The following is a 19140-nucleotide window of genomic DNA, read 5'->3' on the forward strand; positions in this document are numbered from 1 at the left end:
GAAATACACATTTGTTTAAGATTAGTCCTTGCATATGGATGTTTAAAATTTAATTTCCTTCTGTGGTCTTCCTTGTCTGATCCAAAAACAAACAACTGTTGTAAATATGCTAGTAACATTCTGCTTTTTGCCCTGTGCATTACTGATAATGTCTGCAGCTCAGCTATGTCTTTGAGTTTCAAGAGTCCTGACTTAAAAAACAGTCTGTTGGTGTGTTCTCTTGAGTCAGCTTTATGAATTATTCGTACTGCCCTTTTCTGTAATATTGACAATGGCTGTATGTTGCTCATATACGTGTTGCCCCACACTTCTATACAATAAATGAAAAATGGCAAAATAAGTGAACAGTACAACATCCTCAATGCCTTGTAATCTAGCAAATACTTTGCCTTGTTTAGAACAGAAATATTCCTACACACTTTCGTTTTAACATGTGCTATGTGTGATTTCCATGTCAGGTTTTCATCCAGCGTCACACCTAAGAATCGAAATTCAGAAACCCTTTCAATAAAAACTCCATCATTTTTCCATAATCTATTTTTGCTTTGTAACCAAGCTTACAAAAGATATCAGGCAGCATCTCTTCCAGGAGTGTGAGACGATCCCTGGCTCTGCACATGCATAAATCATATCATCACAGCTATTGCCTCTGGGCATTATACAATAAAGCGTATGTGAGAAAAAATGTTTGCTCTGTCAGCAACTGTCTGGATCTCGCCTCATACCTCATAACATGTTAGTAGATTTCTAGTTTGTGGTTTGGGCGGATTTCAGAATTCATTTTTGTGATTTCAAGATAATCTTAAGAATACATCTGAAGAATAAGCTCTATAAAGAAATACATTTAGGACAGCAAGAAGAGCGAAGCAACAGCTACAACACAACCATTCCAAAGATCTTAAGTTTCTAGGACAAGTGTTCCAAAAAGAGAGGAGCAACATCAGAAACTGATGTATGTACTGTATGAAAGGAAAGAAGACTCAAAGAGAATGGAGGTCTTTTGATGGTGCTGCAGTGTTTATTGATGAAGATACTGATTTGAATGTGTAAAACTTCTTTATGAATAATTAGGTTTTATCTTCCATCTTATGTTAAGTATTGTATTTATTATTTTTCATCTTATTTAATCCTTTTTATTTGTACTATCATTATAAAAAGTGTCTTATTTTCGACACCATTTTCCATTCATTTGGCCTTCTATCCATGTTTTTATATTGGTTTTATGTCAATTTACCTTATTTTGAAGCCTTCTGTGCTGCATTTCTTATTTGAATATTGTTTTGCATTTATAATTTATTGTAATAATTAATTTCTAGTGTTCCCTTTCCTTCAATTGGCTGATTTTCTGTCACTTTTAGTCGTTTTTCTATTTGTGTTGCCTTAGAGCAATTCATTATTGTGTCCTAATAAGGGACGGTCTTTCTATGTATTGTCTCTATCCAACCTGCTTGTTAAACATTGTGGACCTGGTGTTCCAGAGCTGTCACTGCAAGGCTCTCCAGCACTGCTTCCTTTCTCTTTTTTCAGATACAATTCCCTTAGTGATGGGAGAACAGACGTTTCAATAGCACATTCATATCGTTTAGGACTCTGCTACAAGCAGATGAGTTGATTAGGAATCTAATTTTAAAAATATTACCAAGCCATGTGGGAAAACACATTGGAGGGATATTTTTCTTGTCCTATCTTAATTTCCTTAAAAGGATTATGCCAATGAAATAGCCTAATGTATTCCAAATGCACATCCTCCTCCTCTCCATGCAGGCCTGCACTCTGCTTCAATAGCCTCACTTGTTTATCTGGTCAAAGGTAGATGAGATTTGCAGGAGCACAAAGCGCGTGAGTACGTGAGTGCTGTCCGAGGTTACGGTAGTTACTTAATGGTTTCTAAATTGGGATTTTGTTGGTTGTTGGAGGGTGAATTCAATGCACTGGCGTATCCCGGTGGTTGCCTAGTAACGCGCTGGCAGTGGGCGCCGTACAGAGATCTCTATGGTGGGCGCTCCATTAAAACCGTTGGCGCTCCTGACCTTGGCTGTCGTATATGCGCAAAGCACACAGTCTGTGCAAAGCAGGAGATAAGAGTACAGATCCGTGCGTTTGATAGCAAACCGGGGGACATATTTCACACACAACCAGCCCCATTGTATTGTAGCGACACTGACGGGCATGGTATGGTGGAAATCTGGAGATGGAGCGCGTATCAGCTTGTGTAAAAGCAGGTGAGTTAACCTAATGATTATGCCTGTTTTTTTTTTTCTTCCTCCGTGGGATGAATGCTTGTCCAGATTGATCATTTGCATCTTAGATAATTGTAACGTTAAGAGCTATTCGCGATAGAATGTTTTGTCTTGCTATGTTTTTCATTTGATCCAATATTAAATCGTCCTAGACCTAGATTTAATAAGCTTTCCAGTCACAACGTGAGGTTGCACACACACACGCACACAAACACACGCATACACATACAGCAGTTTGTCGATGCTATCTGGGCTGTGGCTTGCTTTGTGGGTCTGGATCCGTGCATTCATTTATTAAGCTCTGATCATTATGTTGAGTGCTACCTGCATGCATCTAGAAGGTAAAGTCAATGCGTCAATCCCTGCTCCTTGTTATTGCATTGCTAAAATAAAGGGATCTGGGGAATCCACTAAAATGGGTTTGATCCACACCAGTCGAATTACAAGGGCATTGGGAGTCCAGTCCTGCTGTCTGACTAGGCTTCTTCTCAAATGCTTTCATGTCGAGGGCCCCCAGGCTAGCAGATTCTGATCGATAAGATGTTGTCCGAGAGATTTTTACAAGTGCTGAATTGGTGTTGATTTGTGTGCCTGTCGATTATGTAGGTGTATAGTAATAGTGGGAGAGAAACATGATTATAGTAATCATACTAATAGGTTTGTAAATGGGATCAAGTCAGTCATGTTTAAGTATTTTGCAGAAAATGTTTGTAATGTATTTTATAGCAAACAACATCTGTGATGCATAAACATCTGGCTGGTTCAAAATAGTCAAGTAGAATTATATGTTATGGTTGTAAAACATCTTGATTTGTTTGAACTTATCGCTCATTTACTGAGTTATTGCAAGCATTTAATTGGAAAGACAGACTGTATTTCACCCATGTTTCTTTCTTTTTCTGTTGATGGGCGTGATGCCAGTCTAAATTGCCCCAAAACTTGCAGTGCATCAAACTCGACTGAGTGATGGCTCGTGTTTATTACATGGCCCATTTGGTGTAAGCTATAAAGCTTTTATCCACATCTGCCACATCGCAGATCACAAGTTGGTAAAAGAATACTCTGCAGCGCAGGCAGCATCCAGATGCTTTAGTAAGTCTGCAGTACAATCAGTTAAACAAAATGAAAGTACACATGTCATTCACAGCTTTGTTCTAGTGATTTATATTAGAAATTTGATGTCAAATAGCACAAAGAAAGCACATCCACTGATACTAATATCATGAATGCATGGGTAATTTTAAAAGGAAATGCTGTTCATTTTAAGAATTCATTCATAGTGTCCTTTTGATCTACAGCAGCACAGGCAGTGGGAATGCTTTGTGGGCTACAGACGACCAAGTGTGATTGTTGATGCCAACTGTTCAGACCATATCTGCTATTTAAGATCACTGACAGTGATTTCCAGCAGGTTTTGTGAACATTGAGTGATTTATTATCAATTTCACTTCCGAACCATGAGATGTGCCCTGATCTAGGAAGAAAATCAGGCTCTTTATCTTTTAAAATGTGTTAATGTCCTGGGAACCGTACATCATTGTCACATAACAGATAGTAGATTGAAAAAGTTTTGTCCTTTTTTTGGCTATAGGGATTTTTCATAAGTGTTAATTAATACAGACAAATCTGGCCTAGGGCAGACTGGTACAATAATTCTCCATCGGACGTGATATTCATTTGATGTGTCTTGTTCTTTAAAAATGTGGCATACTATGGTGTTTGTATCATGTAATGTGTTACATTACCTGAAAGAGAGAACGTGCACCCTTTAGACTGCGTGGACGTCCATTCTTGTGTAAACAAAATGTTGCAGAGAAAAGCCAATGCACCACATATGCTTAATTAGTTCCTCTAAGGAGAAAGAAAATTGTCCCACTGTCCTAATAGATAGGTCCGTCAGATTGACAGAGAGCAGTTTAGTTAGTCTTTCACAAAGCTCCAGTACTCGTCAATAGATTTGATTAGTTTAACAAGCTTGTTTTTGCTTTGCTCATTGACGAGCCAGTGAGAAACCAATGCCAAGCATAATATGCTTCCTGCTACCCTACACAATAAGGACTAAGACGGGATGCACTTTGGATAACAAAGTAGCTAATTGGAAGACTTGCAACACAATTTGCTCTCCGGAGTTCTCCACGGGTGAGCTTACATTTGATACCTTATTTGAATACAGTATACACATGTGATTAGGGGTGAATGTATTCCCTTGCTTACTGAAGCATTCATAATGGTATCTTAGCATCAAGCAGTGCAATATTCCCTAGAATAATTAACAGATCTGATTTTTTCAGTGAGAAGTAAGAGAAATCAGTTGAATCAACAAGAAAGCATTTAGGGTTTCCATAGCTGTAAAATAAAGACTTACCCGTTGAAAGAAGTGGAAAAATAGGGAACAAATCGATTTCAGCAGGTGAAGACTCCCACAAATCAAATCCACAAAAATAAGTCAAAGGCTCGTTTTCCCCTGTTATTGAACTCAAATGTTTTTTGCTGCCTAAAAGCCTCCCTCAAGTCTTTCAATTAACCTGCAATTACTCTGCTTTATGAGGAGGGCGTTGGTGCTACTGCAGTCCCATCAGACATGTTTGTTCTGGGACACTTCTCCATTATGCTTCTTCAAGTCAGTCACTGCCAGTGCTGCTTAGATGTAAGACACAAAAACACATTCAAACATTCCCTATCTATGATGTGAGATATGTGGTGTTGTTAAAATACCAAAGACAAACATGTAATCAGATATTTATTTCCCAGAAATGTCATTTTAATCTGTCTTCAATGCATTTGTAAGATTTGTCTTTCCTTGCTGTTCATTTTGTTGATTTTAGAAGAAGAAAAGTGCTGCTTAACACCTTTTAAGAGGAGATGTTTTTCGCAGCATCACTCCAACATCCCAGCAGATGGATTTTTCAGATTCATCTCCTCCCCCACTGATGCACAGATCAGTATTCAGTGATTTGAACATGTCTAAGCATACATTTTCTCTTTTAAGACAGCAATTTGCCCCCAAAAGGTCATTATTGAAGCGTTACATCGGATGAGGCATACTGATATAAAGCTATATAAAAACTATGTATTTATAGCCCCAAGATACAGGATTATGATAATACATTTATCAAAACATAGTCAATTATGTAGAAACTGGCTATTTTCTCATAGTTTGATGTTTTTTTTCCTCCTGTTTTCAGATTTGTGTGCATTGCAATGAAAAGTGGAGGTGGTGGCGCTCCATACCTGGCTGAGGTGCGTTTGGATTTGATAACCGTCACTGCCAAAGGAATAGCAAGTGATGTCTGTTTGATAGGCTCAGCGCAAAGGGACTGAGCGCACACTACAGTGAGCATTTGTGCTGTGCAAGGGCACTGTCCTGCCCAGACCATGTGGCTGGCTACATTCAGAGACCATCTGTTGCCTGCACACCTGCTGCACCATCAAGGGACTGTAACCGTCACCCATTGTGCTCTTCTTTGGTGGATACTATGTTCCTGCTGGTCCTTCACCAAGTCCACAAGTCAGAAATTCTACCCGACAGTGACTACTCAGTTTGGAAAACTCCGAGGTCTTCGGGTCCCCGTGCCCAGCGAGGTGCTCCGGCCCGTTGATCAGTATCTGGGGGTCCCCTACGCTGCTCCACCAATCGGTGAGAAGCGTTTCATGCCCCCCGACCAACCCTCCTCTTGGTCCGGAGTCAAGAATGCTACCCACTTCATGCCTGTGTGCCCTCAGAACATCCACAACACCGTGCCCGAGATCATGATGCCCATATGGTTCACCTATAACCTCGACACAGTAGCCACCTACATTCAGGATCAGAGCGAGGACTGTTTGTATCTAAACATCTACGCTCCGACGGAGGATGGTGAGTTGGTTTGGTAAAAGGCAGCAATGGCTTTTCATATCTTCTGATCATTATTATCGATGTTGCTCTGTTATCATCATAAAGCATGTGTGCGGCCACTGCTCATGTCAATGCTGCCACCAAGGGCTGATTTACCATCCAAAGCAATGCTTTGTTTTACTTGTTGCAATCCATTTGAAATAACAATCATGTGCCCATTGATAAGCGGGAGATTATTCATACATTTGGAGTTGTGGCAACTGAAGATACTCTTATGCCACTGAGGCGCAACTGGACATAAATGTACCCGGGCTTGTGCTTGTTTCTTACAAGCATTAAACACCCAGCTAAATATCATATCGCAATATCTCTATTTGTCCAACTAAACTGAGGAAAACATTTCAGTATTTGATGAACAATGAGCCTGGTTTGCCATCACCACTGAGCATCAAAGTTCATCCTGAAGATTCACTAAGATCTGGTAAAGCTAGAACAAAAAAAGGAGATTGCTGCATATTTTTTAATGAATCTCATCTTTTCTCAGGCATTGTTTCTGTTGGGCCAATTAGTGGGAGTCAATTCATGTTTATCTCTAGTTGAATCCCTCCTTTGTTTTTATAAGAACTGTGAAATGAACAAGGGGACATTTTGTGTCTCAGTCGTTAACCTGTAGTTGACTAACTTAATTTAATTAATTTCTCTAATTCAGGTCAACATGTTTTTTCTCCCTCAAGCATTTATTATAACATGAAACATTTGTCATTCAAAGTTAGACCGTGTTCAGCTCTCAGCGGTTAACCTGAAAAAACAACATAACAGTTTGTTCTAAAATATAATTGTTTAGAGCGATAATAATGAACCAAGAAAGATGTATTACTCCAGTCAAAGCCGAGGCAGCTGGATCAATATAAAGACAGATAATAAAGCATTCATAGGTAGCAGTGTGTGCGTGTGTGTGTGTGTGTGTGTGTGTGTGTGTGTGTGTGTGTGTGTGTGTGTGTGTGTGTGTGTGTGTGTGTGTGTGTGTGTGTGTGTGTGTGTGTGTGTGTATACACCTGTGCCATTTCCTACAAATATCTAACAAGGACAAGAATCTGTTTAATTTATGAAAACAGAATAACAAACACTTATTTTGCATCTCTACTCTAGCTTATAACGTCATTTTGTCATATATCTGTAAAGATTTTGCATAATTTCATCTGCATTTTGTCAGTAGGAATAACAGGTAAAAGTGCAACATGCAAATGGGCTAATCTTCTTTTTGCCTTTAATTTATGGATCTTTTTAGCTCCCGGTTCAGTCAGTTTAATTGGACCGGATTTTCTTAAGCAAAAGGCACAGTCAACCATGCTATTTTGAATTTTTGTACTTCTTTTTCCTTATGTGAATCGCAGGGAGCCATCACAAGAAAAAGGGGGCGGCTTTCTCACATGCTGAGGCTCATATATCCGAAGGTATTTTTTTAAGAGTTCAAACTCTTGATGCATGGATTATTTTTATTTTAGTTAAGTGAAAAGAGATCTAACACTCTTAGCTTCTTCTTTCCTCAGAAACAAGTGGGGTTCCTTGTACTTGAGTGAGATGAGACCATTTTGATCTGGTTCTACATGAGATCGCTTTTGCTGCACATTTGAGCTCTTTTACGATCCTTTTAGTAAGAGCTACATCTCTGCTGCCATGCACATTGATTCACAGATTTGCATTTTCTATGTCTTATAGTCTTTTTAAAGACAGCCATTGGTCGTTGTAAAAAATCAAAAAATGCACCATAGATTTTCCTTTTTTATTGAAAGAAGTAACCATTCCTATTTTAGCATTTGGTAACAAGAGCTTGGTGTAGTGTGGACTTTTTCAGTCCAAGTCTACACACATGCTTTTTCTGCTTGTGCATGCTTATTATATCTTCAACTATAAAAAGTCATCATTACAGCATATTTTTCTCAACTGACATCAAACCGCGAATCAAATAAATATATGCTTCTTTCTTTTTACCTTTAATTTTAAAAATTGTCAATGAGGAAGTACTTTAGAGAGTATTTACCATGCATTTTCTAAATATCATTACACTTTCCAAACCACAAGCCTATCACTGCTTCCAAGCACCTTTTCTAATCTGTCTTTACTCATGCTTGACACTGAACAATTGATATAACATTTTGATATCAGTGCGACATTCATTATCCATTTAATTGTTGTTTGCTCAGCATACAGTATGTGTGTGTGTTGACCTTGCAGATATAAGGGACTCTGAAGCTCGACCTGTGATGGTCTACATCCATGGAGGCTCCTATATGGAGGGCACCGGGAACATGATGGACGGCAGCGTGCTGGCCAGTTATGGGAACGTTGTTGTGGTCACGCTCAACTACAGAATCGGAATATTAGGTGATGAAAACGGGTCTGTTTGCTAACAGTTAATGGTGTTTTAAATGGGGTATTTAGCCTCTTAAATGTAGGAGAATAAACATTATGGTCATTTATTTCCACTTATAGATAATAGAAGAGATGAGAGAAAAATGCACAGGAGTATAGGTTAAATACTGTATAGGCAACTGAGATATTGGCAGTGTGGCTTGATTTGCATAAACATGTTGTCCTCAGAGGAAAAGCGATGCAAATAAGTATCGTGGTATGTCCTTGTTACATAAAAAGCTGTTTTAGACCCACTTTGAAAATGCTTTTATCTTCCTTCAGATGGATTTATCTAATCTGTTATAAAAATAATAAGCCTTCTCCATTCGTAAAAGAAAACAAAATGATTTAAATACAGTTTTTGAGGGATGTAGTATTCAAAAAACATTTGCAAGGTTAAGAGTTTCCCTTGTGGTAAACATTCAAAACAGTACATTGTCGAGATCAGACTAGACAAGGGAATGGGTAATTGGATCAATTGTAAGAACACAACGGACCAGTGTGCGTTTTTTGGGGGGAATACATCTAGAGTAAAGTTAATGATTTATTTATTTATGCACATTGAATTTTATGTTAAGTCACATGCGATGAAGGAATTCAGATTCAACTAGCTGAGCCCTTATTACTTCCTGAGGGGTGCCACTGTTGGAGTCAGTATCACGAGAAGTTGACTAAAGCAGTCAAGACACTGTTGGAGAGAGCAAAGGCATATTTGCACCTGAGGGGAAACGGTGTCAGCTCACTCAGATGCCCTGCTGGGCTACAACTTTAGATCAAAGCTGTGGCACAGACTGTAGATCTCTTCTTCAGCACTTCCTCTGAAGTCTCTCTGTGTGCTTCAGGCTTCCTCAGTACTGGTGACCAGGCAGCAAAAGGAAACTACGGACTCCTGGACCAGATTCAAGCTCTCCGCTGGATCAGTAAGAACATCGGTTACTTTGGAGGAGACCCGGGTCGCATCACAGTTTTTGGATCTGGAATCGGTGCCTCCTGCGTCAGTCTGCTAACTTTGTCCCACCACTCAGAGGGTAAGTATTCCCATCTCAGTTATTTACGACTTCAGTTATTTCATAATTACTCCATTTTCACACTAAAGTTTAAGTAGCAATTAATGAAATCATTTAGCAGCAGTGTCAAAATTCAACTATATTAATTGCTCATCCTGAGAATTCCAAAGTTACTTTTTGAACAATACATTTAAATTATTTTGGACTTTTGTTCTTTATTTCAAGTGGGGCTCTAAATGGTCTGTCAGGGAGATGAAGTGTTATGATGTGGGAGTTGGGTATAGGGGGTATTTGTTAATTAAGTAAGTGATAGCTTTTGTTCCCCACTACTCAATCTAATCAGCCTAAAAGCTTTGCCTCCTAAAATGTGAAACTCTTAAAGAAGCCTACTGGCATTATAAAGTTTCACCATGACTTCACGTTCATCTGTGTCCATCAATTTCTCCATTTGGACTGACTAATATGTCCCTATTTCAGATTTGTTTACCCTTTTTTACCCATGTATTGTCTTTAAAATATAAAAATAGCACTCATTTCTTTGGCATTAGCATTTATTTGCATTGAGCAGACGCTGTTAGCCAAAGACAAAGCCACATTATTTAAATATTTTTTTTAAAGATATTTCTACTTTCTAACATATATTTGCAGTGAAAATGTCACGATGTAGTACAGCATGTTCAAACTGATGCTTTATTTTTATTAACTGAATTATTCTTTGAAACGACAATATAAACCAATATGAATTCAATTTAAATACCTCTATTTAGAGTATCAGAATCAGTATCATGAATAATTTGTTGATTGAGGGGGCATACAAGGATACTAATGCAGATGCTTTATTCAAGAAAAAACATACTGTAAAAGTTTTAAGAAAAATATAAATGAAATTAAGTAAACCTGTCTGTATGGTATTACAATATATGAAAACAATAAAACTGGAAATAATACAAATCAAAATGGGTAAAATAAAAAGTCTATGTTAATGTCGACAGTAGTGTAAACATGAATGCTGAATACCCAAAGGAAACGGATATCTGATTATCCCCGGTAAAACATTTTTTGTTGGAACATACTTTTCTTTGAAGTTAATATTATGCTATTTAGTGAACAGTGATCCAAAGCTCCTTGCAAAAAAATAGGGGTGCACATTTCAAAAGGGATGGCCCACAGAAAATGGAAACTCTTATCTTTGCCGTATTATTTCCCCGACCCTCCCATTGTATGCTGGACAGAATCACAAGAAGGGCACAAATTGCATCTTTTCGTCAATGCCAGGGAGGCTGCGGCAACTGTCCTTTGTACGGTTTGTATTTGATGCCCTAGCTCGGATGCAGTGAATGCACAAACACCTCCAGCTGTCTTTGAAGTAGACTAGCTAGCTGCTGCCCTAAAAAAAATTCAAATAAATGACAGTAAAGGAAGGAGAATGTGACACTGCCCATGCACTCTTTTCAGCGACTGCTGTGCTTTAACCTCAGCAGAGTATTTTTTGACTTGATACATATCACTTGTCATTTTTAGGTGGTAGATACAAAATCCCTAGAGACAGAGGTGGCGTGCTGCATAAAAACAATTCAACAGAGCATCGTGTTCACTGTATCAACATTAGAGGATCAGGGTTACTGCATATTCAGCTCCCTGAACAGACCGTCCACCGCACAGTTGGAATCAGAAGCCTGTATGTAAGCTATACAGCTTGTTAAACACACAGTATCACTATTCTACAATTACAGAATGAGTGTATACACTGGCAGAGGGAGAACTAGACACCTCATTGAAACAATCCTGCAAATTGATCATTAATTTGACTAGTGTCCACAGTCATCCGCACTTAGGAATGACACCACCTAAACGAAAAAAGGGATAAACAGAGAAAATACGGTATTTCTGTCTTTTTCTAAAATTGTAATGACAATGGAATGGGACAACATCCTATTAGCAGCTCATTTCTCCCACCAGCTGCTTTACTGAGCAGCTTTTCATCAGCAAAGCTCAATCTGGCCTTTTCTCTCTTTCACACTAATGCTTTATCTGCCTGGCAAGTATTCAAAGTACATGACATGTGGGCTTATTTGCTTGTATCTACCTAAATGTTGTGTGTCAACAAACCTTGGATTTAATTGGGAATAGCAATTAGTTTAAAGTGAGTCATGTATTTGCTTGGGGCGGTTCAGTAAGCTCTTAAGGTTTGCAATGAAAAAGGAATACTAATACTAACCACCGTTCCCCTGGCTTCTGTTGTCTTCTGTGTCTTTTTGTTCTGAATTTTTGTCTCCCAAGGTTTGTTCCACAGAGCAATTATCCAAAGCGGTTCAGCACTGTCCAGCTGGGCTGTCAACTACCAACCGGTCAAGTACACTCGCATGCTGGCCGAGAGGGTTGGCTGCAACGTGCTGGACACCGTGGACATGGTCTCCTGCCTGCAGAAGAAGAGTGCGAGGGAGCTGGTGGAGCAAGACATCCAACCGGCTCGATACCGTGTCGCTTTCGGTCCTGTCATTGACGGAGACGTCATCCCAGACGACCCAGAGATCCTGATGGAGCAGGGCGAGTTCCTAAACTACGATATAATGCTTGGTGTTAATCAGGGAGAGGGACTGCGCTTTGTGGAGAACGTGATGGATCTGGAGGACGGCGTGTCTGGCAGCGACTTTGACTTTGCAGTGTCAGACTTTGTGGACAGTTTGTACGGCTACCCAGAAGGAAAAGACACACTGAGGGAGACTATTAAATTCATGTACACTGACTGGGCTGACAAGGACAACCCGGAAACCAGGAGGAAGACTCTGGTGGCTCTCTTCACCGACCACCAATGGGTGGAGCCCTCAGTGGTGACCGCTGACCTGCATGCCCGCTACGGCTCGCCTACCTACTTTTACGCCTTCTACCACCACTGCCAGAGTCTCATGAAGCCAGTGTGGTCAGACTCAGCACATGGAGATGAGGTGCCTTATGTGTTTGGCATCCCCATGGTGGGCCCCACTGACCTGTTCCCCTGTAACTTCTCCAGGAACGACATCATGCTCAGCGCAGTGGTTATGACTTACTGGACCAACTTCGCCAAGAGTGGGTGAGTAACAGCAAATCAAGGGACAATCCAAAGTACATGTTAATGTTTAAAGAAAACATGAAAAAAAGTAACTTTTTCAGAGATTTTGCGTACATTTAGGCATCTGGAGAGCCTATCAACCAAAACTATTTCAAATAAGACAACCCGGGATGTTTTTTAAGGGGTCCGACTCCTATTATGCTTATTTTCAGGGTCATACTTGTATTTTGTGCCTCTACTGAGACATGTTTACATGCTTTAATGTTCAAAAAGGTCTTTATTTTCGTCATACTGCCTGTGCTGCAGCACCTCTTTTCACCCTCTGTCTGAAACCAGAGCCCAGTCTGCTCTGATTGGTTAGCTGTCCGACTCTGTTGTGATTGGTCAACCGCTTAGAGGTGTCCCGCCTCATAGCCTATCATGTACAATGTATTGAAGTGCTAGCTAATAGAAGCGCAAATATGAATTAGTGATGCCACTTTGTTGTGGAAGTAAACAAAGGAGCCCATTTGAGGCGTTTCAGGCAGGCGGGATTGTGGAGGAGATACTTTTCTCCTACTTTGGGATTTTAATGGTTTCAAGCTAAATAGGGCCCCTTTAATAGGCTGTCTACCGCAGGAAAAATGTATAATTCAAATTTGGTTACCCTTTCTATGTCCCATGTAGACTTTTTAGAATAAACCACCATCTGAGTGTCTCCACCCATGGCTTTAGAGCCAACTTAGCATTTTCTTCCGATAAGCCAATCAGAGAAGACTGTTTTTTTTAATTAGCTTTATATGTACCCTTTAATATGGCTCATTGACATATAGTAGTGCCATCAACATGTGCTTAATATGTACACTTTAAAGGTAGGGTAGGTAAGAATGGAGAAACCAGCTTGAGTGCGCTAGAATTTGAAAATACACAACTGGAATAAATCTGCCTCTTCCTTCAGACTTCCTTACAGAGCCCCTCCTCCAACACACACGAACGCGCACATGAACAATGAGGGCACGAGATAAGTTTGTGCACAGATGGAAGGCTGACAGGCAGGTAGGCCATCCACTTATTTTAGCCGGGCTGGCTAAAATGATTTACATATAGTTGCATTCAGTTTCCTATTTTACAACCCTCACATGGCCTGTGGATTAACATCACTGACCTCACTCTATTTCCGTCGACATGATCAACCTCTAACTCCTGCTGCATCCACTCTTGTTTTATCACACTGATTAAAGAAACATAGGATTCAGTAGTTCCTCCTGATTAAGCCTGAATTCCCACTGTCTTGTCATCCAGCCTCTATCTTATTCTCCCATTTGTTAGTTCACAAGAACTCTCTCATGGTACATTGTGCTTCAGTTATTATACATTTAAATTAATTTCCTCGTTTGTTAGTTCTGCCATACCATTGCCAGATTTATTCAGTTTACGTACATATAGAGAACAGTACTCTTTTACTCACATAACATTTGTTCACACTAGATATTCAATTAAGTACACCACCCACACAACTGTGGTGAGGCTTTACTGTACAGTCATAGAAAATAAGCACACTCCGTCTAATGAAAAGCTGTCTCCTTTAAATGCCCTGCTGAGCTAATGTAGGCTTTCGTACAGTATACGCAATATATATTTTCACACATAACAATTCATACGGACTTCCTGAAGGTTATATATCTAAAACTTTACAGCCTAATTATCATAAATGTTTACAGTAGTCACTCAGGGTTTTACAAAAAGGTTAAGTTGATCAAATTTGAGGAGACGGTTAAGATGTTCTCCATAAACCTCCGCCATCTTATGTCTATGTCTGCTTATATATATTTGAAGTGGGAATCCTTCAAGTAACAGTTTGCTTTGGATTATTATTAGAAGCAGTGACATTTAAAGCATTTTAAGGAGACTTTCTCTGCTAAATAAAGTTTTCTATCTTTTCACAAAAGAGCGTTTATTCTCCAAGTGAAGCTATGGCCTGGTATCGACCGGATATAACACTAACAGAGACTCAGCACTAAAGAAAAATGCTGTTGAAACAGAGTAAAGCACTACAGCTTGTTTAACAGTTTGTCATACAGAGGCACAGATTTGCTGTGATGAGAGACCACTAAGTGAGTTGTAGTGTAGTGGAGGACTCAGCTGCTGCTGCCCTGCTGGAGTCTTCCTGCATATTAAATGCAAAGCTGCAAAGAGACTCCGAGGTGACGACCCTAGCAGAGCCCGGGTCACAGTAGGCGACTGTTGTAGTGCGTATGAGGGAATGCTGAGCTCTGGAGGAAAGATGGTGATATTACATTGTGTTTGACAGATTGTATTCTTTCTTGACCCTTCAGTTTGCATTTGGAAATGATGTGGTTATCTTATCACAACTTGAATGAGCCTATTTTCCATTCAAGATATACATCATGTTCTGGCAAATATAAGCAAAATCACATAATAATCAACGTCATGTTCAAAAGAAAGAACTGTAGAAAACAAAATGATGTCAGATGTTAGTTTTTTTCATTTCTAAGAGCTATTTGTTACAGCCTGTTCTGAATCATTCAATTCTACATCAATGTTCCTCATGCAGGAAGTGATATAGGAACATATTTCCTCTAATTTCTCTAAGCATCCCTGATTTGTTCTCATCTGTTAGTACCAATTGATTTCTGGGACTCATTCATTAGTTTGGCTCTTCACTGTTGTTAAGAGAATATTTTATAGGACGTGAGGAGCAGTTTTAAAAGGATACGAAAGAAAAAAAAATGTTTTTACCATCCACAAATAGTTTGTCCGAAAAATAATAATACGAGTTTAAAATATAGGGACATAAAGGACATGAATATTATGTAATCATAATGCTTTCAGATGGTTTATTATTTTCTTGAACGCCAGTGCTGACGCTCTGGAACTTATTTTCAGTAGTATACGTCAATTTCACTGCTGCTGGTTCTTGTTTTTGCAGCCTTATTTTGTTGGCAGCTCTCCAATTGTTTTGTCTAATAACGCAAGTGTTTTTGTCTCATGTGTTTGCAGGGATCCCAACAAACCAGTGCCACAGGACACTAAGTTCATCCACACCAAGGCCAACCGCTTCGAGGAGGTGGCCTGGTCCAAGTACGACCCATACGACCAGCTGTACCTGCACATCGGCCTGAAGCCTCGTATCCGTGATCACTACCGCGCTACCAAGGTGGCCTTCTGGAAACACCTGGTGCCCCATCTCTACAACCTCCACGACATGTTCCACTATTCCTCCACCACCACCAAGGTGACGCCGCTGGATCCCACCCAGTCCAACGGTAAGAGGGCCGGCAGCACAGGCCGGACTCCTGCATCCACCTCCAACAACGGTGAAGGGGGGAGAGAGATGGGCCCTCTGATCATGCCGAACCCGAGAGATTACTCCACAGAGCTCAGCGTCACCATTGCTGTCGGGGCGTCGCTGCTCTTCCTCAACGTCCTTGCCTTCGCCGCCCTGTACTACCGCAAGGACAAGCGCAGTCGGCAGGACTTGTCCCAGCAGCACAGTCCCCAGTGCGACAGCAAAGGCAACAACGTGAGCCACACCACCACTATAGACGAGAGCCTGTCCCAGCAGAGGAACCAGTGTGAGGCCCTTCACAATCCTCTCCACGTCTCGCCAAGCATGGACTACTCTCTGAGCCAGCGCCGCTCCCCTGACGACATCCCACTGATGACCCCCAACAACATCACCATGATCCCCAACTCCCTGATGGGCCTCTCCAACATGAGTCCGTACAGCACCTTCCCAGCTGGGTACAGCTCTGCAGGCCTGCCTAGCACCCACTCCACCACTCGGGTATAGCCTGGCGGGAGAGGAGAGGAGTAGCGTGACGTACATAAAACGTGGAAATGTAAAGCTGTATTTAGGGTGTGTAGGTAAAATAGGATTGAAAATGTTTGTTCTGTCTTTTCCAAAGGTGTACAACCGCCAACATCCTGCCTTTGCTCTCTCATAATAGGAAGTCTAACTGCAAAGTCATTTTATATAATAATCATTTTCAAAGGCAGACAAAAAGAAAAGTGCATTTCATTTTCCACTTTGGCTTTTTTGGAACTTTACCTAGCAAGAACTTAGTATAATGTTTATACAGTTGGATTTGTATGGGAAGTTTTTTCTTACTCTGCTGATAACTATTTTGATCTCGAGGAACGAAGTGACATTACGACTCTTGGTGGACAGAGATGAAATCTGGGAAAAGCTGAAAAGCAGTATTATTATTCTAACTATTATTATCAAGCTATTTTATACATATTTCTCATGGTACATTGCTTAATATGAAAATGGATTTTTACTGTTATTACTTTAAAATTCCTTGTAACTCACTCGCAAGGATTTACTGTGGAACTATGGATTGAAATGTAACTGGTCACACACATGGTTAAAAAAGAGTTTATCCAACGTATTTCTATCTGCGAGTGTAAAATAAAGCACTCCAATGTAAGTGTGTGTGACTGGGCGTGAGTGTGTATGCTGAGAAGTGCGCTACAAAAATGTAATTAGGCATCGTTCAATTTAACCATTTAGTTTCGCATATGTAGTGTTGTGTAATCTATTGTAGTCTATTTGAGTATCCTTGCTATATTTTTATTTTACGTGTCTAAGATTTTGCCTAATACATTGGAGTAATATAACTTCTGCTTTACTATAAAAAGAAAATTGCTTAAAATGTGTTTTCCTACTCCAACCAACTCATGGTTCTTTTGGCTTGGCTTCTTTGTACAGAATAAATTTAGGCCAACATTTTATTTGTCGTTTGTTTATGAATACTGTAAGATCTTCGGAAACATAAATGTAATTACGTTGTAATTGTATGTATACCAACTCAATTATTCACATTTATGAAGGAGTATCACAAAACGTACAGATGAATGCGCGTACTCCCAGTGGTTTGGACCCCGTGCGTAACAGGATATATCCAGGGGTCACTCTTTACTGAATGGACATGATGGACGTCAAGCTTCGAGTTTTGATTTCTTTAAACCTACCATAATGTTGTTTGATCTAAATAAAACGACTATTAAAAGATTTTTGAAAAAATAAATGAGTCTTGTCAAAAGTTGGGTTAATAATGTGTCATTAAAGCGTACAGAAATTAAAGGGTTACTAAAAGCGTGTGAAATGTAGTCCAAAGCTTTACAGTGGGTTGAATAAGACCACGTTTGTTCCCCTCATATGGTAATGCATGGAAATAAAACATCAAAGTCTGTTTACAGTTCATGGGGAGTACTGCATATGTGCAAAATGTTGCATCAAGCTGTTCAGGGGCTCCAGAGGGGGGGCTGGTAAATACTTTTTGGGATTTTTGGATCTGTGTTAAAGACTCCAATTTTGAAAATGAAAAATAAATCTGCGTGTATGGATAAAATATCGCTTAGGAAATCTCTTCTGATATCAGTTTATGCTCTATCGATCCTTTTGTTAACTGTCCATGATGAGCCTGATGGGAGGAGAATGCTACCGTTTTGGAGTACTTTGTAAATCATAAATATAATCAGATTGGGTTTATCTAGGGAATATAATTGAATTGGGTTTAAGTTTGAGTTGACTTGAGCAAGATTATGTATATTTTGATAAATGTTCCTCTTACAAATGAAAAAATAATGAGCAAAAATATAAACTTTCAATTCCATACCCAATATGTGGGATTGGTCGTTGTGTCATTGGGCAAAGATTCCATAATGCCCTTTAATTACATTGTAATTCACGTGGTGTGAGAAAAAATCTAGACATCTGCATCTTGGTTTTGTTTTCAGACTTTAGAAAATCTAGCCGGTTACGGAAGACTTTGCCAATCACAAGTCATTTAAAAAAAAGGCTGTGTCTATTGGCTATGTAAAAATGCAAATACATTTGCAAATTCCTTGTAGGACAGCCTGCAAAAAATGTTGCCAGCAATGGAAACACCTGTCTAAAAGCATAGGTGTTTTTCAAGAGTTTTCAGAAAATGGCCCCAGCTTAAAGGGTTTACCACCAGTGTATTTGATCTGTTATGTTCAGAAGCTTATGATGGTTTATATTTGCTATGTTTGCTAATGTACTGTAAGCAACCTTTTTATTTATAATGCAGTGGGTTTCTTGACTTTTGCTTTTGTTAGATGACATGTTATAATTTACTATTATTGTGTGCGGGGGATGATTGTCACCGTGCTTACTGCTGTGAACAATAGTCTGTGATTTAAAGGGGACCTATCATGCAAAACACACTTTGTGATGTCTTTTATACATAAATATGTGTCCCCAGTGCGTCGGGGAACTCACGCAGTGTCAGAAAAGAAAACCCTCTCTTTTTTCCTCCGTACCCAAATCTTTTAAAAATGGGTGTACAACAAGCGGATACAGATTTGCTGCCGACCTGATTCAAATCGGCAGCGGACCCACAGAAAGTTGCTATCAGAAACAATGCCTGACGTGTTTTGAACGTAATCTCGTCTTTGTTTACATTAGCAAGCCTCCCTAACACTCAGAGCTAACCTGTACTGTAGAGCACATGTCTTTAAAAAGCAGGAAATAAAAAAAGGAACTCACCTTGTCAAAGCATTTGAGCTCCATACGGTTTCAGAGATAATCTTTGATGTGGTTTAGAACAGGATGGCGTTTTATCACAG

At 39.7% G+C, this 19140-nt stretch overlaps 1 protein-coding gene and 1 long non-coding RNA gene across 3 annotated transcripts in view; one reads left to right on the top strand and one right to left on the bottom strand.

Annotated features, from left to right (window-relative positions):
• Window positions 1–19140, bottom strand: part of LOC307017786 — a 29320-nt gene that overhangs the window by 2881 nt on the left and 7299 nt on the right. The window lies entirely within an intron of this gene.
• nlgn3b (neuroligin 3b) lies at window positions 1748–17576 on the top strand. 2 transcript variants are annotated; one of them, XM_079649797.1, is made up of 7 exons: window positions 1748–2222; window positions 5426–6096; window positions 7470–7529; window positions 8311–8460; window positions 9330–9515; window positions 11775–12564; window positions 15544–17576. In XM_079649797.1, the coding sequence occupies exons 2-7, from the start codon at window positions 5616–5618 to the stop codon at window positions 16334–16336; spliced, it is 2460 nt and encodes an 819-aa protein (XP_079505923.1). In that variant the 5' UTR covers window positions 1748–2222; window positions 5426–5615; the 3' UTR covers window positions 16337–17576. The 2 variants fall into 2 exon arrangements, with proteins under 2 accessions (XP_079505923.1, XP_079505924.1); XM_079649798.1 differs by lacking the exon at window positions 7470–7529 and having other exon boundaries at window positions 1749–2222.

This window comes from Notothenia rossii (genome assembly GCF_949606895.1).
Source record: "Notothenia rossii genome assembly, chromosome: 9".
NCBI classification, from domain to species: domain Eukaryota; kingdom Metazoa; phylum Chordata; class Actinopteri; order Perciformes; family Nototheniidae; genus Notothenia; species Notothenia rossii.

What these genes read in the sequence shown, in the direction of transcription:
- nlgn3b (XM_079649797.1), top strand. Translation starts at nt 5,616, where the DNA reads ATGTGGCTGGCTACATTCAGAGACCATCTGTTGCCTGCACACCTGCTG. An exon ending in CTACGCTCCGACGGAGGATG is followed by an intron (nt 6,097 to 7,469) that starts GTGAGTTGGTTT and finishes TGTGAATCGCAG; the next exon opens with GGAGCCATCACAAGAAAAAG. An exon ending in TGAGGCTCATATATCCGAAG is followed by an intron (nt 7,530 to 8,310) that starts GTATTTTTTTAA and finishes TTGACCTTGCAG; the next exon opens with ATATAAGGGACTCTGAAGCT.